The sequence below is a fragment of the Aureobasidium namibiae genome (genome assembly GCF_000721765.1).
Source record: "Aureobasidium namibiae CBS 147.97 unplaced genomic scaffold scaffold_7, whole genome shotgun sequence".
NCBI classification, from domain to species: Eukaryota; Fungi; Ascomycota; class Dothideomycetes; order Dothideales; family Saccotheciaceae; genus Aureobasidium; species Aureobasidium namibiae.
In genome coordinates, this window is record NW_013581202.1 from 747152 (window position 1) to 765653 (window position 18502).

An 18502-nucleotide genomic window follows, 5' to 3' on the forward strand; every position below is an offset into this window, starting at 1 on the left:
GTCTCGCTAGGATGGAACTTTATGAAGGATGATTGTTCGAAAGATCGAAACCAGGTCGACAATGATTCGTGGAAGTGACCATCAATCCTGGCCCCGACGGCATCGATAACAAGCTGAGCGAGCTCATCATATTCATAAGCATGGAAGCAAAGCTGCTCGAGCCTCGGGCAATGGCGAATTAGGAGACTTGCGATCTGCGAAGCCCGCTGGTTTGGTGTGGCACTTGAAGCCCTGCAGTAGTTTAGCACTGGATGGACGTGAAGGAGATCTGGTGCTTACCTTCTCGTGCGGCCTTCGAAAAGTGGTCTCTCAAGGACAAGCCTTAGCAAATTAGGGAACAGAGGTTGAGTCAGCCTTGCCCAATCACTAAGATCGAATTCGCCAAAGATATCAAGGCTGTCCATAGTCGGATGAGATTTAGCAAGGGAAGTGAGTGCTTCGGCGGTAATGACACTGTCCAACTTAAAGTCGAGGTTGGTCAAGTTCGGTAGATTCGACATGAACTCAGCGAAAAGATGATCGTCCATCCAAATTGCATCAATTAGTGCTCCCCTCGATTCTATCAGGAGATTCTCGAGTCCTTTCATGTTTTCCAGAGCACGGAAACCTTGTGGAGATAGCTCAGTGTCATCCAGGAATGTCAGCTCGAGGTGTATCATATTCGACAGCGGTTCGAGGCTTGCTAGTGCATCGTGCTCAGAGTCCTCGATGATCAAGAACAGTATCGCCAAGGATGGAGCAATAGAAGCAATACGTGCGACAGATTGTGACTCCAATCTCAGGTGGAGATTGTGAAGGTTGCAGAAAGGGTTGGAAGTCATGCTTAGAGCTTCCTGTATTGTGTAGTCTTCTACCAGGGGTCTGATGTCCAGCTTTTCCAGTCTCTCATGACCGACCAACCCTGCAAATAGCTCCGGCGTTATGAGTTCACTCCAACCGTAGCCAAGACAAATGACCTCCAGAGATTTGCAATCTTTCAAGAACTTGAGATGGCGGACGTGGTTGGAGGCGTCGATCGAGTCGTCAAGAGTCAACTCTTCGAGTGCAGGACAGTTTGATGCTAGGGTCGTGAGTGCGTTCTCGCAAAGACCACCTCCCATGAAATAGAATGTCCTCAACTGCGGTTGCATATACTGGGTCAAGTATAACTTTGCATGTTTCTTAAGCTTAACTCTCTCGATGTAGACAGTCTTTAGGCGTGGAAAACTCAGACCCTTGAACGTCGCATGATGTACACCCTCCTCTACGTCTTCGAAACAGAGATCGGATATTTTGTTCGCGTAGTATTGTCTTCGGTCTGGCGACACAGCAGCCAATGCTGTTGCTGTTGGAGATTTCCATAGTATATCGGTGCCGGCTTCAGCCCATTCGTGGTTCACCAATATAGCATTACGAAGCGACTTCTGTGCGGCGGAATACCGTTCGCCATGATCGACTTGCCTCATGACCATGAGCAGAAGCTCTGGGGGTAGTCGTAGATAAGCCATTCCAAGATAGATGGATCGAATGCATGTCGTGTTGTTGCAGACGTTTGGCAACACGGCAGTCTTGGTGGTTCGTTGCTTCCGCCGGAACCGCAAGAGCGAAAGGGCCGACTCGCCGATTGGAAGGCCAGCCACATGTTGAAACGAGCACCCCGAGGCTCTGCTTCATCGATCTCAAAGCCCGACCCGTTTAAATAATGGAACTTCTCTTTGCCGTACTTTACTGAGACCTCTCACGAGACAGTTCGCGATGTTGTCTGCGGCGATCTGTCAATATGCTAGAATTACCAGATGCCGAAGAACTCCTGAATCAGGTTGGCGAACTGCTGCAAGTGTCTCCTTGTGCCGGGATTCATTAGAGAATGTGCATTTCATGCGCTTATAGTTGTTGGAAAACGATTGCGGGAACGTCAAGGGCCCGCACATGCAAATGGCGCAGAGCGATCTCGCAATTGCAATTGTGTCGGGTCAAGTGAGTTCAACTCCGATTGCAGAATGGTTGACTGTTCGGCGCACAAGACTTGGCTAACGATACAATTCAACTGAACCGTCCGACCGTCGAGGGGTGTTTCTGATGGACTCGGATGTAAGGGCACAGGGCTCGTGGTCAGCAAAAAAGAAAGCAGGCTTCGGGCAGGCGCAAGGCGTTTCGGTCAAGAGGATCGATCATGCAAGCGTGACAGCGTGGCTACATTTTCGAGAGCATAGATAGTATCTCGAGCAAGGAGATGAGTATATATATACACGTTGACGGCCAGCAGAAAGCAGGTATGCAGCATCTGAGCGGCAGAAAGGCAGATCTGAGTTGTTCGTTCACGACAAGGCCCAAGCGTTTTCGGTGACGGGATTTAAGGTTAGCTCATCCAAGGGCAAAAAAGTTGCGAGTCGAAGCTGGTGCTGCTTATCGGCCGCTGGTTTTTGTTATTATTGGACGCTTGAGCACAACCTTCTCTCCGCTCAACCACTCCCACCCCCCCTCTCACCACCCCAATCTCCCCTCTGATGGCTGCCGCATCAGCTATGAGGCCCGTAGTCGCCTCGATGCGCGCTGCAATTGGTGCTAACAAGCGCACCTTTGCGACCGCCAACTCGCAAAGCTTCGCATCGCGTGTCCAGCCTTCGCCTCGTGCCAGCCTGGCCCAGCACAACTTGCGCCAGTCTTTCAGACGCTCCTACGCTGATGCCGTCAAGCCCAAGAAGAGCGGCTTCCGCTACTTCCGCTGGGCATGGAGGGCCACCTACCTGTCCGCCATTGCTGGTCTCGCCTACACTGCCTACGGCATCTACGAAATGAAGAACCCTGGTGACCAGGCCGAGCCCGACCCGACCAAGAAGACCCTCGTTATTCTCGGTATGTGTCCTGAGAGCGTGCCACATGGCAGCATTGGACTCTGAGCTGATAGCAGCCACCAGGTACTGGTTGGGGTGCCGTCTCCCTTCTCAAGAAGCTCGACACCGAAAACTACAACGTCGTCGTCGTCTCGCCTCGCAACTACTTCCTGTTCACTCCTCTCTTGCCCTCTTGCACAACCGGTACCATCGAGCACCGCTCCATCATGGAGCCTGTTCGCAACTTCCTCCGCCACAAGAAAGCCTCCGTCAAGTTCTACGAAGCCGAAGCCACAAAGATTGACTACGAAAAGAAGGTCGTTTACGTCAACGACGACTCCGAGGTCAAGGGTGCTACTTCTTCGACTGAAATCCATTTCGATATGCTCGTCGTCGGTGTCGGCGCTGAGAACGCTACTTTCGGTACGTCCATGTCGAGGCACAAGATCAAGGGCGCTGCTAACATGTTTTGAACAGGTATTCCTGGTGTCCGCGAGCACTCTTGCTTCCTGAAGGAGGTTGCTGATGCTCAACGTATCCGTAAGCGTATCATGGACTGCTGTGAAACCGCCACTTTCAAGGATCAGAGCCCCGAGGAGCGCAAGCGTCTTTTGCACATGGTTGTCGTCGGTGGTGGCCCTACTGGTGTCGAGTTCGCTGGTGAACTCCAGGATTTCTTCGAGAACGACCTCAAGACCTGGATGCCCGAAATCGCCGATGAGTTCCGTGTCACTCTTGTCGAGGCCCTTCCCAGCGTAAGTTGTCCAGTATCCAATTGACCTCTGGAAGATCTGCTGACACGCGCTGCAGGTTCTTCCTATGTTCTCCAAGCAGTTGATTGACTACACCGAGCAAACCTTCAAGGAGGAGACTATTGATATCCGCACAAAAACCATGGTGAAGAACGTGACCAAGGAGTACATTGAGGCCGAGTATGTTGGTGCAGACGGCAAGAAGGTCCTGGAGAAGATTCCCTACGGTTTGCTTGTCTGGGCCACCGGTAACGCTGTCCGTCCCGTTGTCAAGGATTTGATGTCGCAGATCCCCGCCCAGGCCGATGCCCGCCGTGGTTTGAACGTTAACGAGTACCTGGTTGTCAAGGGCGCCGAGAACATCTGGGCCGTTGGTGACTGTGCTGTTGCCAACTACGCCCCGACTGCTCAGGTTGCCGCCCAGGAGGGTGCTTTCCTCGCCCGCCTCTTCAACCAGATGGCCAAGACCGAGGAGATTGAGACCGAGCTGAAGAACCTGTCCAACGCTCAGGAGACCGCCACCAATAAGGACGCCCGTGACCAGATTTTCGGCAACATCAAGGACCTCCAGAAGCGTCTGCGTCGCGTCAACTCGATGGGTCCTTTCGAGTACTCTCACCAGGGTTCGCTCGCATACATTGGTAGCGAGAAGGCCGTTGCCGATATCTCGTGGTTGACTGGTAACATTGCCACCGGTGGTACTGTCACCTACTTCTTCTGGCGCAGCGCCTACCTCAGCATGTGCTTCAGCAGTAAGTTATTCTCTTTTGAGATTCCCGGCTCCTGTGATCAAGATTAGCATCGCATGGAAGAAGGCCAAAAAGTCAAAACGCAAAGAGAGCACCAAGCTGACGATACTGAAAAACAGCTCGCAACCGTGTCCTTGTCCTGATGGACTGGATCAAGGCAAAGACCTTTGGCCGTGACGTGTCCCGCGAATAAGCGCCCAGGTCGTCTTCCTTCTTCCCTTCGCCGACTTCCAGCTGCATCTCTCGGATGACACTCAGCTGATGCCCCCACATCGCATCGACCAAGGATCGACGGGGCAGCACGAGGAGGGGGGAAGAAGAAACAACCAGAACCACAACCACAACAAACAACGAAACCATTTTCCTTTTTCCCCGTCAAGATAAAATGCTGATAGACATGGAGGATGGGGTGCAAGGAGCGCATATTGGGTGCTTCCAGGTGGCGTATATCATTTTTCTTTCTTTCCCTTGATGTAGAAACATATTCTTCTTTTCTTTTTTGCCAGACATTGAGAGATCTTCCCTGAAATGTGTTCACGTACCTGATTCAGTATGTGCCTCTGCCATTTGGTGTAGGAGTCCATTTTCTGGCATAGCGTAAGTATTCGTTCTTGTACCAAGGTCGTTATAAGCAGTGCGCAAAGTTCACGCGAACGTAGGGATTGTCCGTGTGCGGCCTTGAGTGTACAGAGTTACACTTTTAATGTCGTCGGAAAGAACGAAACAGAGTGATAGTCGTAGGTAGTTGTTTGATCAGTGGTCAATGGTTTCATTGGCAGCAAACCAATTCTCGTTTCTTCGCTTCTCTTTTCTTCGGACTGATTTTTTTTCTCCAGCAATCTTCATCTTGTGTTTGTTCCAGAGTTCTTCCGTAGAGTCTAAACACAAAGTCATGTGTGTACAAAGTAACAATAAGGTTGTTGTTGTACAAAACGGAAAGAATCGATGGACAGCGAGTATCGCGAAGATTCGGAAGAATGGCCGATGTACGTGGAGCCGAGGGGCTTGCGGTCACCCGATCTGTTCCGCTCCCTTGCTGGTTTGCGGGTTTTCGACGACATGTGCTTTGCTTTGTGTCTTGATGCCATAAAGTGCACGAGCATAATCAGGATGAGTGCTGGTATCTTGATTGACGCAGTTTTGATGATCTTGTTAGGGGGCTGTGTGTCGAGTGTCCTTGTGAGCTCCCGGCCTTTGATGATTGCAACGAGCAAGGGACTCTGTGAGGCAGGTGAAGTCATGTCAACGTACCTACGCACTCACTGCAAGAGCCGTCTCGATTGCCGCGGGCGACTCCCAAGTCCAGACTTTGCTGCAGCTCAGTCAAGAATGTGTCCCCAAGCAGCGTTTGTACTGCTTTAGCCTGGACCAGTGGCCTGCGGACCGATAGCTGTAAGCACCCTGGCATGCTGAAACAGCAGAACACGACAGGACAGAGCACAAGAACAAACTTCAGACAAACATCAAGGACAGAGGCAAAGAAAACGAATCAAGATAAAAGGTGAAAGTGTGTAATTGTGATTGCAATATCAACCTGAGCCCTGTTTCCCCCTCCTCCGTGAGAAAAGAAAACAAAGACGAATAGAATACGAAATATTGGCGGGGACCAAAGTCCTCGGTCTTCTGCAGACCTCCTTTTTTCCCCCACTAAGTTGTTTGTGAAAACCCCATAAGAAACAAATCCATTCTGCGCCTGGGAAAAGGTTGATGTGAAGTGTGAAGGGGATACGACGGGGGGTTGGGTTACATGATGGGGCATCTTGGTGATGTTGTTTTTCTCCTCTTCGTGATCCGTTTTCATGACAGATCGTTGAACTCCGGGTGTAAAGGGAAAAGGTGATGTGAAGGTGCTCGGTGTGGAGGGGTGGTGTGCGAGCAATGATAAACTCGCCGAGTGAAGTATGGCAGTAGCCGTCTGCTAAGGTACCACGAGTTATGGCTATGGCTGGCAGTGGCAATGCGTGGTAATGATGCAGTGCGCGTCGCAGTAGTCGCATGTCTGCCGGTAGTAGTTGCTAAAGCAGCAGTGGCGTCTAGGACTGGAGACTGTACGATCTCCATCCAACAGCAAGGCCGTACACAAGGTATGAGGCAGGCTTACATGTCCATCGAGTCACCGTTGGCAAAGTTGAAGTTCTGCGATTGCTGCTGAGCACCAAAGCCGAACTGGCCATCTTGACCAGCCTGAGGAGCGAGCTCGTCCATGTCGCCCTCAGCCTCCTCGTCAGAGAAGTACTTCTCGATGATGTTGTAGGCCTTCATGTAGATCTCCTCGTTGGCGTTGTTCTGGCAGTCGTGGATCTTCTCCATGCCACCGCACTCCTCAATGAAGAGAGCGTAACGGTTGACAGGGGCCTCGTTGGTGCCCTCGGAAGCCTCCTTGTCCATGTCACCGACCTTGAGGATGTTCTCTAGACCGTCGAGAGCGACCTGGATGATCTTGTTGTCGGGACAAGCGAGCAAGTCGCACAGGGGACGGATAGCACCCTGGTGGACGAGGTAGCGGATCTGCTCAGGCTTCTGGAGACCGCCAGAGGTGGCGTTTGAGATTGCCCAACAGGCCTCCTTGCGGGTCTTGAAGTCACCGTTGGAGAGGAGGTGGATGAGAGGGCTCATCAGGTTGGCGTCAATGACAGCTTGGATCTGAGTGGAGTTGCCAGCAGTGATGTTGCTGATGGTCCAGCAAGCCTCCTTGCGGATGCCATCCTTAGTGGAGCTCAAAAGGGAGAGCAGAGCGGGAAGAGCACCGCAGTTGATGATGACTTGGGTCTGGACGTCGTCTCCAGTGACGATGTTGCCAACGGAACGGAGGGCAGGAGTCTGGACAGAGGTAGATGCGTGCATGAGCAACTCGACAAGGCGGCGGGGAATGTTAGCCTCGATAACGGCTTGGATCTTGTCGTTGGAACCGTCTGAGAGGTATGATATAGCCCAACAGGCGTCGATGAGGACCTCGTCGTCGAGAGAGTAAACGAGCTTGGCAAGGACGGGCAGAGCAGGGGCAATCTACGAGGGCACGTGGTCAGAGAAAAGTACAAACAAAAAATATGCGAGAAAGCGACGTACAGTGTTCCAGTCAGGCTGGGGAGTCTTGCCACGGCAGAAGTTGCTCAGAGTCCAGGTGGCGTTGCGGAGCATGCTGAGCTTGCGGCTGTCACCAAGAAGGGCAACCAGAGGCTGGAGGGCACCGCATTGCAGGACAAAGTCTCTGCATTGAGGGCTGTCACCAGCAATGTTACCAAGGGCCCAGACGGCCTGCTCGCGGACATCTGGCTCGGGGCTCTTGAGCAGCTCGACAAAGATGGGGACGGCGCCGGCGTTGATAACGACCTGTGTTTGCTGAGCGGAGCCAGAGGCAATGTTGGTCAAGGCCCAGGCAGCCTCGAACTGGACCAGGGTGTGAGGAGAGCGGAGGAACTCTACGAAACGGCCGACGACGTTGGTCTCGATGACCTTCTCAATGGGAGGGTTGCGCTCTTTTGACAGGAGCTTGCGGAACTTTGTTGTGGCGGCAATCTGGTCCTCAATCTTCTCTGAGAAGACACCTTGCACCATCTGGGGGAGCTCCTCGTTCAACTGGGTACGTCATGTCAGCAAAGGGCGTGCAGAGAGCAGTGGTGGACGATGGCTACCTGGCTCTCGATGGTTGTCGACTCATCATCGCTGTCGGGGGCGGCGCCCAGCGAGGCACCAAGAGCCTCACCGCGGGTGATGCCTCTTCTCTTTGCAAGGTTCTCCTCGCGCTTCTGCTTTCTGATCTCGACCTGCTGTTCCTCGCGGCGGCGGCGGAGCTCATCGGGCTTGAGCAAGTTCTTTGCCTTGAAGGTGGTGCGGCGATGCTCGGGAATGTAGCGGTCCGCCATGGTGACTGGACGTAGGCGTTGAGGAGCGGGGTGGAGGGAGGTTGGTGGAGGGGGAGGATATGAATCGGAAGGAAGAAAAGCAGCAGTGGAAGCGATTTCTTTGATTATTGTGAGGGGCCCTCTTTTGCTTGTACACAACAAAGTGCCCAAAGCTCTGCGCGCAAAGAACCCACTTTGACACGCCCTGCCAGAAGTCTTGGCCGCCGCTCATGTCTGACGCACCGACAAGACTTCTGGCTGGCAAGCCACTTTCCCTCTGGCGCGTCCAGACGCGTCTTCCCAGAAAAGTCCTAAGTGCCTCGACCAGCAGCCCCAAAAACACCCTCGGCCGTTAACCGACTTGAGCATATCATGCGATTGATTGCATAATCACTCTGCCTTTCCAATGACATTCGCTCACATGTTCCATACTCAACATGGCTATATCCCGACCCGATACCATCACCAGCTTGGCTGATGCATTCAGAAACTGCAAGCCAGGACTGCCCCCACTAATCAATGTCATGGGCATAGTCATAGATGTGCTGTCCCCAACACCCACTTCCACAGGAGGTACGTGAAATTCCTCTCTCTATCTTGTATTGCTTCCCGCTGATGCCATCTTCAGAATGGGCTGTCACTTTTACCCTTCAGGACCCGGACATGATCAAGATTCCTGTCAATCCAAAGGGTCTCAAAGCTCGTTTCTTTTGTAGAACCGAAGAAGAGCTTCCGCCTGTCTCGTCTCTCGGCGACATCGTCTTGCTGCGTAATTGTAAGGTAATCACAGTAGTTCATCCCACTACAGACATGTTTGACGTCGTGTGCAGGTCTCGCCATATCGACAAGTACCGACCATCTCCAATGTCAAGGGCCGCACGACCGCAGTCGTCTACCAACCAAGTTCAATCCCAGAGCCTGCGTTTATGCAATCCTTCCTTGGTGAAAAAGACATCCCGTATCTGCCACCAGATGCAATGCCGAAACCTTCAAAGACTGAACAGATGTATGCACTTGGGCTCAAGCAGTTGACTCCATCCATTGTGAACACTGCTGCTGCTTCCAAACCCACTGCAATCCCTACTGGTCCCGCTGCTAGTAGAGCTATTGGCCCTCTACCAATAAGCTCAAAGCTCTGTACAATCCAAAATGCCAAGTACGACAAGTATTGCGACCTCGCCGTCGAAGTCATCAAAAAGTTTCCAAACTCAAACGGTAACATGGAGCTTTATGTCACCGACTATACGTCCAACGATGCACTGTACGACTACCCTGCTCCGGGTGATGCAGAAGTGCACGACGAGTTCGGCAGGTACGTCAGAGCCAGCTCCCTTGGTATTCATGACAGTAACAATAACTTGAACAGGGAAGGTGACTTGTTTGGTTACATACAGAATGTGACCGGGACACGAAGAGACTGGCCGGGACCCTCTGGCCGTCACACCTTGCAAGTCGAACTTCTTCCACCACATGCAGGATATGCTCGTGATAAAGTGGAAGAAGGTGCCTTCGTCAAGCTTTCAAATGTTCGCATTAAAAAAAGCAGCGCGGGTATGATGGAAGGCAATATGTGGACGGACAAGGTTTATCGACACAAGATTCAGATTCAGCCGTTGGTCGACGAAAGCGCGCTCAAGACCCTTACCAACCGCCGGGAGAGTTACTGGAAAGCTAACAAGAAGCGAATTGAACAAGAAGAAGCTAAGAAACAGGGAAAGAAAGTGAACAAGAGATCGAAGAAAAAGAAAGCCACCAAGGAGACAGCCAATACAGATGAGGCGACTTCAACCTCTTCCACCGTTCTGCACAACAAGCATAGTACGTCTATGCCGCTGGGCCATACTCTCTTCACCTGCTGATTGCATTCTAGTTGTTTGCGTGAAAAACGACGATGTCGACATCAGCACAATCAAAGACATACAATCTATGGATCGCTCTTATCGTGGCAAATCTGGGCTAGAGCTGGTGCTACCCCTCAATGTCCGATACAAAGTCAGGACCAGAGTCGTCGATTTCTGGCCACCAATGTTGGAAGACTTTGCCACACTCGCATCGCCTGCCGATGGTTCCGGAGAGGACTCAGACAAGGATACAGACATGATTGATCTGTCATCCAGTGACAAATGGATATGGGACTTCTTTCTACTTCTGGAAGACATCAAGCCTAGTCGACAAAGCAGTGCGCCGGCCCAGCAATGGGTGCACGTCGGGCACAGAAATGCAGAGTATCTTCTGTGCATGGCTGAGAATGCCACCGAGTAAGTTGAGTCTATACTGAATATCTCGGCACCTTGTACTGACTATAACAGTCTGCGAAGCAATACGCAGACAATGGCAAAGTTACGCGAGCAGATGGCACTCCTTTGGGGAAACTTGGAGGAACTCAAAGTCGCTGCTTCGCTAAAACAGCAACCGTTCCCATCATCTGGAACCGCTTCAGCCCACGACATGGGCTTATCCAACTTGCCCTTTTACTGTTGCATCGAAGAGTATGGCCAAGAGTTGGACGAAGAGGACAGACCTGATGAGTTCACGGCTTACACAACACTGTACGCGCTGGCCCAAACTCGAATATTTGAGTCGCCAGTCTCGGACTGATCAGGATAGGATCGGATAATGACAGTCATGATATCATTCAATTCTCATCACTTGTGTATAGTGATGGCTCCAAACTATATTCCCAACATATCACGTCGATGTTGATCTGAGTCTCATGCCTGTATCGCTTCGCTCAAGCCTAAGACTTGTTCTTCATCTCTCTCAAGGCGGCCATGACATCGACAGGGCTAGTCTTTCCAGTGGCCTTTTGTACAACGGGGTCCTGCGGTCTGTCAGTATTGCTAGCCTGGTTTTGGCATCGACAGGACTTACATCGAGTCTCATGAAGACATTGTGAAGCTGATGAATGTTAGCCGTTGCATACACATCTACACGACATCCGAGGACCGACCTTCTCGTCTCCAATGGTGAATTTGCCCTGGGTCTGCTTGTTGGCGTTGGCAAAGGCCTCGAGCTTCTTGATGGGCTCGCTCTGCGAGACTTGGATGCCGAACTTGACGTTGCCCTTGGTGTACTCGTGACCGGGCTATAACATTCTCATTAGCAAATGTGCAAACTGCAGATCTTACTTCTCTGCTTCTTACGTAGACTTTGGTGTCATCGGGCAGAGCAGCAAGAGTCTCGTTCAAAGCCTTGTGCATCTCCTCAGCATTGCCTTCGAAGAAACGACCACAGCCTGTTGGGGATATCAGCTTCCTGTCCAGCATGAATCCGAGTCTTCTAAACTCACCGCCGATGAAGAGGGTGTCTCCGGTGAAGACGACTCTGTCGTTGCCGTCCTCGAATAAGAAGCAAATGCTGTCTTGTGTGTGGCATGGAGTGTGTAGAGCTTTGACCTTGATGTCACCGATGTTGAAGGTCTCGCCGTGTGCGGGTGTCTTGGTCACTTTGCTGCAGTCTCTTCCGCCAATGATGGGGAGAGGGTATGTCTTGAGCTGATTGGTGGTTAGTCTTGCGGTTCCTATTACTCTTTCTGAAGATAAGGGACCCTCAGCTTACCATCTCAACGTTACCGCCGGCATGATCATGGTGGCTGTGATGCGTCAGTGGCCGTCTTCATGCATTGCTGAGCGAGATATGCTTACTGGTGGGTATTGATGATGTGCTTGAGATTGATATCTCCACTGTCCACTTGCTTCTTGAGCACAGGAAGCACTCTTGTTCACCATGTCAGCCCTTGTGTCGTCGTTGCTAGACAGCCGACTCACTCCGATGGGTTCGCGGGGTCAATGATCACAGCATCCTTGGACTTGTCATCAACAACCAGATAGGCGTAGTTATTACCACTACCCTCCCCTGTTACGTACGAATAAGCTTTTTGTCAAGGACACAAGCAACTGTGCTAAGGCTTATACTCACACATGGGAATAGACTGGATATGCATGGCGCGAGAGATGGCAGGCTGAGGCTGAGACGGCGGGGTCAATCGAAGGTAAAACCAGATGCAGGAAACAACAATACATACAAAAGCAGGTTTGAAAAGAGGCTTGCGGATGGTTTGTCTGGCTATGTTGAACAGACTCATGTGTGTTTGTGTTACTTTTCGGTCTGGTGGTGATGATGTATGATGGGATGTTCTTTAAAGGTGGCTGTCGCCGAAGCTGTCCATGCTTTCCATAGCTAGCTAGCCGGCGGAGGTGCTTAGTGAACGCACTGGCTTTCCGTACAGCACATACCGTTCTCTAGCATACGAAACAGCAACCGTTTCTGACAGATATTTGGCAGCATAACAGACCACGCTATGCTCTGCTAAGGGGAAGGGCGTTTTTCCAATCCAGGAACGTGTCACGGCGGCGTTCAGCCACCAGCGAAGATGCAAAATGCGCTCACCGCAGCTCATTCTGTATACTCCGCATACCAGCCTTGATCGGGGACATCAGCTATGGGTACAGGCACATCTGAGTCGAGATGGGTGATATATGTGACAAAGTATTCATCGATGAAGACGTACACTCATATCATACTGGTATCGTGCATTCCTGTAGCAATATCTCAACGTGCTAAGTGCTCGAATGTGCTATAGAGGCATGACTTGCGTTCGTTAAAAAGATCTATGCGCTCACAGTCGTTGCCGTGATGTCATCAATAATTGTTGGAAACCGCGAAATTTGGTAAAGTAAGGGCAAACGACCGTACAATCTCAAAAGCAACGTGCTTGTTGTTCTTACCTTGCTCGAGCTGATCTTTCATGCTCAATCACAAGTGACAGGCGTCGACATTCGCAGGAGCCAGGGGACCTAACAGCGTCCGATTCATCCACGACCTCTTGAAGATGAATTCTTTCACCCCACGCGAGCTGCCCGAGCGACAGAAGAAACTCCAGCCGATCCTTGGAATCCCTGTACCATATCTCTTCGCAGCGACCTCTGCCTTGTCTGTTGCCCTGTTTACTTGGCCGCTGAGATGGATTCTCTCAGGATCTGCCATCTTGACATTCGCTATCCTCTCTGGAGCCGCCAATGGTCATCGCATCTTGCCCTTCTTCAACATCTGGTCCCTGCTACTTCTGATTAACTTGTCCTACGGAGTTGCGGCTACCTCCTGGCTTTTGCACGGCGCATTTGTCGCAGCATGCTATCCTGCAATCTTCTTCACCTGTCTGTTCCAGTTTGACCCTGTTGGGAGGTTCGTCAGAAGACAAGTCAGAAACGTTCTCAAGGAGCTTCAGTTCATCGATGATCAAATCGCCTTCTTCGACATCCCGGCGTTGGAGATCGATGTCGACGTCAATGGCCTCATGAACATTCGCGGTATGACTTTCTGTTTGTCTTCGCTCATGATCATTGCACACGGAGTCGAGGTGGGTATCAAATTCTCCGAGGATATGGAAATCGCCATCGCAGTGGATGAGGTCAAAATCTCCTTGTTCCGAAAGATTGTCATCTCGGACGTGTATGCCGCTGTAAAGGGTGGCGAGGATGAGATGTATCTCAGGAAATTGTCGGAGAATGGCAGGACTCCTACCGACAACTCGTTCATGTCTTCTGATACTCCTCTGCTTTCTACCGCTGCAAAGACTGGTGACACGCGTTCGCTCGGTGTAGCCATGCATGAAAGGATGACCGAGAGAACGAGCGAAAGCATGACCAAAGGTCCCGCTCCCAAGCCTATCTCCCCTAGTGTCGGGCTCAAGGGCATCAAACAGCTCTCGCCCGACGATGACCACGCAAGGGAGACCTACAAGAATATCCTCACACATATCCAAGAGACTAGCATCATCACCGTCTGTCAGGAGGAGGTCCAGGAGATGTTGAGGACGAAACACGTCGAGGGCGAAGTACTCGACGACAAGAAGGATTACCGCTCTGCAATCTGCTCGCAACTCCATGGAAAGCCCACTGTTCCTCACTGCAGCAAACGCTCCATTCGTGTCTCTACACTGCAACAAGATATGCCCATGCGAAAGTTCCTTCACAGACTGCCGTTGCTTCTCAGATGTACGCTCAACCCGATTGCGTACTTCCACCCCATCTATATCAAATCCATCACTGCCGGAGGTTCTGGAGCCATGATCGAAACTATGCTCCACAAGCAAATCTTCCAAGATCACCCCGAGCAAGCTTCGGATGTTAAGAACCTCAAGAAGCGCATCTCCGCATGGCTGAAGGACGCCAACTTTGTGTTCGAAGCCGAAAAGATCACCGGCATGGCTTCTGTCCCCATCAATCCAGTCTTCAATATCCTCTCGGACCTCCTGTTCGACGATATCATGGTGTACAGAACTGTTAAGGAAGAGGTTGATTACAAGCAGATCGTTCACCTCGGAGGCGCGGATGCCAGGATTAGCGTGCCTTCATTCCTCTTGCCTCACCACGAACACATTCTACCACCAGTACCCACCCAGGAAGACAAGGCTGCTCAACAGCAAAAGATCGATGATGCAGACAGTCAACCCAAGACCATCCAAGCCGAACAGGAACTGGCCCAACTGCGCAAAGATGAAACTAACGTCAACATCTCCGCTCACGTGCGCTTACCCGCCTGCTTCGACCAAAGCCTGCTCGATTTCATCGCAGCCCTGGTCAAAGCCACCAAGATCGTCGAAATGGACAAGGTTGAAAAGTCTCTGGACAAGGAAATTCACGGATTCAGAGAATTCACAAAGGCAGTCAAGACTGATCTCAACGACAAGATGAGAAGAGTCGCTGTGGATGCTGCTGCCAATGACAAGTGGATTGCAAAGTTGGTGGGCAAGGTTACCAAAAAGTTGGAGACTATGCAGGGAGATATTGGGTACAGTGGTGATCTGCCCGTGGCTCTTGACGTCTATCGCAAGAAGGCAGAGCCGGGTAGTAAGCTTATGCCTTGATGAGAATTTTATGCAAAGAACGACAGAAATGCAGAAGTGTACCAGAACAAGAAATACCAGAAACGATTAGATTGGTCAAAGTGTCATTAGCAATAGCAATGTGTAAAGAAGTGATACCATGACGCCAAACCCAGCATCCCGAGTACGTGAACACAGTCGATTTCAATCATATCGTTGCAACTTCATTGTGACAAATGCAAGAACGAACGTAAAGAGGAAGGTTCCTTCCAGATATCAATCACGACTCCGTTCTGAAATGCCCTCAATCGAACCCGCCAAACCTACCAGATCGTGCCTTCCACGCCATCGCATCCTCGATCCCTCGTTCATACGCCTCCTTCTTTTCCGCCTCTCTTCTCTTCTGCGCTGCCTCGACAGCTCTCCTGGTCGCGCTTTCCGCCTGTCTGAGTTCCATGTTATCCAACCTCTCACTCAAGCTCTCAAGCATTGATGCATTTTCTGGCTCTGTGTATTGTCGTGATGGTTGGTATCGTTGTGGATGATAAGTCTGAAAGTTTGCTTTGGCTTTCGGGGGGTCTGGAGCTGATGGTCTTGCGTAGGCTTCTGGGTAGTACGTGCTGGTGTGAGGTGGAGCATTCTGTACATCTGGAATCTGGAATGGCACGTCTTCGAAACTGACGTTGCGGTCAGTCGAGGGTCTATAGTCATTCCGTGTTCGACGAGGTGGCACGGGAGTCTGTTCTCGTTGCCTGTCTTGGTGTGGCCGAAGGAAGTCATGTGCCGCAAGCTGTTTTCCGAAGCGTTCTGGCACGGGTCGAGTATTCTCATCGTATCGGGATGCGGGCTCATTGGTCCACTTATGGTTTACACCGGTCCCGTCTCCGGACACTGAAGTGAGTGGTGAGCTCTGCTCGGGCGATGCCAGAGTCGAAGACTGGTCATCTAAGCTCGAGGCAGAGTGTGAATCGCTCAGTTGGGTTTGAGTCCTCCAAAACAATACATCTTCTCGCCGTGACCGCCCAGCACTCTGCTTGTCGTATGTTGTGTGTTGATGCGGCTGTAGGGTTGGCAGAGGTGATTGATCCGTTGTGGGATCGTAATCAGGCCAGTCCGAATCACTTGACACCTGAATTTTTGCGCTGGGAGATGCTCTCCGAGCTTGCTGACCCTCGGAATAAGGATGAGTGACCAGCGGAACTACATTACCGTTTGGGTTTTGAGGCTGCTGAGCGAAGAAAGGCTCTGCTACCACTGCATATGGTCTCTCGAATTGCTGCCCAAAGTAATCCTGCTCGCTACTAGTCGGACGCGATTTGTAGATTGATGGGGATTCATGTGTTGCAACTCCCTCAGAGTGCTGTTGAGTAGGCATATCGTGCGAATCGTAGCCAAAGGCTCGTGGTAGCGCCGGAGGTTGCTGGGCCAGCCACGGGCTTGGATGATGATGATTATGATGATGCGACCATGTCTGCTCGTAGCGCTCGCCTCTCATTTCCGTGCGAGTATCCTGATTCATATTGACCATGTGCGGTAGGGCATTTTGTATGTGATACGGCTGCTGAGTCTGTTGGGCATTAATAGCCTGTTGTGGTGAACATTGATTCAAGTGCTGAGCAGTGTATTCATGCCCATGATCAATTGATGGCTGCCATAAAGTGTCTCGGTTGCTCCACGCCGGATAGTGTTGTAGTTGATCAGATGGGACAGTGTTTGGCGTCGGTGGGACATTGATGGCAAGGGGGCTCTCGATGCTGGGAACCGCCACTACTTCGATCACATCCTCTCTGGAGTCCTTTTTGACCTTTGGTCGTTTATTGAACTCTTTTCTCCGAGCATAAGCATCCTGATCATCATTTTTCTCCACTGGCCTCAGTAGCAGTTCGGGCAAATTATTGAGATCGGAGATATTGCTTGCTGAACTGGCTTTTGTCGCTTTGTGTTCTGTCGCTGCTGATTCGACCTTTCGCTTGTCCTCTCTGCTCAAGATCACTCTAATGAAAGTGGTTTCTCTGATCCTAGTCCTCATGTTATTACGGACCTCGCGATGGATGGCTGCTATCTCCCAACAGGCATATTTGTTGGTTTCGTCTCGTCTTTTCTCCTTGAGAAGGACCTCAACTTGTTGACGCTGATCCATCGACAGTGCTTCGTACATCTCGGTGAGCGACCTGATCTTCAGCTGTTTCTTGACTTGTGATCCAAGTTCGTCGGACGACAGTGTCATTTGGACCCGCTCTGCTCGCTTCCAGCTCAGAGCATCGTCTCTCGTCCTAGGGGCAGCCTTTGTAAGTGTCCAACAGTGGAAACTGGCAACTATAGGCGCAAATTGTCTCTTTCGTCCTGTTGAGAAAATTCTCTTCTCTGGGTGATGGTCGTGATCCGAGTCTGAGCCTTCGACGACATCAATCAAGACGTCTCCCGAAGTACGTGGGTGCTCCGGTGACATTGCGTAGCGTGAATATACTTCAGCTGGGGGCATTGTTATCCTTTGGGCCATGGCTGTTAGCGTAGGCTGTTCAAGAACTGGAAAGCAGTAGAACCTCGACAGGTTCGAAGAAGATACACGCGTCCTTATATTGTTGCGATCTTTAAGGTTTGGCTGCCTCCGATTGCGTGCATCGACATCTCATGACTCCCTGCATCGCACAAACAGTGTTCTGATGGAGCTCAATGCAAAGAAGGTAGATGCGAGAGTTTGTTGTGCACGATCTTTACCATGGACAGCCAGGTACCCGCGACCTAGGGGCGGCTCCTGAACGACCTAAGCCAATCGCTGCTTGGTTTTCGGGATCCTGTAGCCGTACCTACTGCAAGTATTGGTGGGTTCGTTATCATGTCCCAGATCATGATGAGCATCGAAGCTGCGGCAACTCCTTAGAGCAGGTTGGACCATGACACCCACTCAGCTTCAGCATGACCAAGTTTTGATCTGGTCATTGGACGACCCAGCTTTTCACACTCCGCAACAAGATCATGGATCAAATGTGCGAGCAACCCTTTCGCGAACACAAGTGTGGTCACAAGTCCAGAGCTAGGGTAGGGGACAGTTGTCCGAGCCGAGCAGATACTCAAGTTATGGCAGGGCGCAGGCAGTAGCATCAACGAATGCTTCGGCCTGAAGAATTCGCGTCCGGATCTCTACTATCTTTCCCAGGATCCGGGAAACCTCGAGTCGTTCGATGGCGTGCCTGCTTGGAATACTGACCGACTTGTAATGATTCGCTGCTAAGCATGTCGTGCTCTCAGTGTGGGCGCGGTTGCATACAGCGAAGTGCGTCTTGAAGTCGTATCCTAGAGCATGTGTTGAAGCATACTGATAGGTACCTGGCTCGTAGCTGTTGGGCGGAGACAGGGACTTAATGCACTCTGCGCTGGCAAAGGGCTGCAGCTTCCCAATGATCAGACGAGTGATGTGGGTGGGCAGACCAGCTGACGAAAGCCACAAGTTGGTGACCTGCACCGCAGTCTTCCAAACAGGATTGAACACTAGTTTCTAGCGAGATGTTGCATATCTTTG

The 18502-nt window shown here is 51.3% G+C and overlaps 7 protein-coding genes across 7 annotated transcripts; 3 read left to right on the plus strand and 4 right to left on the minus strand.

Moving 5' to 3' along the window:
- Window positions 1–275: 275 nt before the first annotated feature.
- M436DRAFT_44915 (uncharacterized protein) lies at window positions 276–1487 on the minus strand (the record flags this gene model as incomplete). The annotated part of the gene is made up of 1 exon (XM_013572486.1): window positions 276–1487. The coding sequence occupies one exon, from the start codon at window positions 1485–1487 to the stop codon at window positions 276–278; it is 1212 nt and encodes a 403-aa protein (XP_013427940.1).
- Window positions 1488–2525: 1038 nt separating this feature from the next.
- Window positions 2526–4507, plus strand: M436DRAFT_45727 (external NADH-ubiquinone oxidoreductase-like protein; the record flags this gene model as incomplete). The annotated part of the gene is made up of 5 exons (XM_013572629.1): window positions 2526–2835; window positions 2898–3236; window positions 3291–3568; window positions 3624–4317; window positions 4434–4507. The coding sequence occupies 5 exons, from the start codon at window positions 2526–2528 to the stop codon at window positions 4505–4507; spliced, it is 1695 nt and encodes a 564-aa protein (XP_013428083.1).
- A 1904-nt stretch (window positions 4508–6411) lies between these two features.
- M436DRAFT_72343 (ARM repeat-containing protein) lies at window positions 6412–8177 on the minus strand (the record flags this gene model as incomplete). Its single annotated transcript, XM_013572761.1, has 3 exons — window positions 6412–7320; window positions 7381–7890; window positions 7947–8177. 3 exons carry the CDS (start codon window positions 8175–8177, stop codon window positions 6412–6414), a joined length of 1650 nt encoding a protein of 549 aa, XP_013428215.1.
- A 416-nt stretch (window positions 8178–8593) lies between these two features.
- On the plus strand, window positions 8594–10754 carry M436DRAFT_63297 (uncharacterized protein; the record flags this gene model as incomplete). Its single annotated transcript, XM_013572679.1, has 6 exons — window positions 8594–8729; window positions 8785–8936; window positions 8987–9468; window positions 9523–9974; window positions 10027–10414; window positions 10466–10754. The coding sequence occupies 6 exons, from the start codon at window positions 8594–8596 to the stop codon at window positions 10752–10754; spliced, it is 1899 nt and encodes a 632-aa protein (XP_013428133.1).
- Window positions 10755–10893: 139 nt separating this feature from the next.
- M436DRAFT_81367 (hydroxyacylglutathione hydrolase) lies at window positions 10894–12099 on the minus strand (the record flags this gene model as incomplete). The annotated part of the gene is made up of 9 exons (XM_013572842.1): window positions 10894–10977; window positions 11028–11054; window positions 11107–11241; window positions 11300–11391; window positions 11446–11650; window positions 11715–11748; window positions 11801–11872; window positions 11924–12011; window positions 12075–12099. The coding sequence occupies 9 exons, from the start codon at window positions 12097–12099 to the stop codon at window positions 10894–10896; spliced, it is 762 nt and encodes a 253-aa protein (XP_013428296.1).
- An 888-nt stretch (window positions 12100–12987) lies between these two features.
- On the plus strand, window positions 12988–15024 carry M436DRAFT_72346 (uncharacterized protein; the record flags this gene model as incomplete). Its single annotated transcript, XM_013572762.1, has 1 exon — window positions 12988–15024. One exon carries the CDS (start codon window positions 12988–12990, stop codon window positions 15022–15024), a length of 2037 nt encoding a protein of 678 aa, XP_013428216.1.
- Window positions 15025–15286: 262 nt separating this feature from the next.
- On the minus strand, window positions 15287–17482 carry M436DRAFT_44755 (uncharacterized protein; the record flags this gene model as incomplete). Its single annotated transcript, XM_013572458.1, has 1 exon — window positions 15287–17482. One exon carries the CDS (start codon window positions 17480–17482, stop codon window positions 15287–15289), a length of 2196 nt encoding a protein of 731 aa, XP_013427912.1.
- Window positions 17483–18502: the final 1020 nt, after the last annotated feature.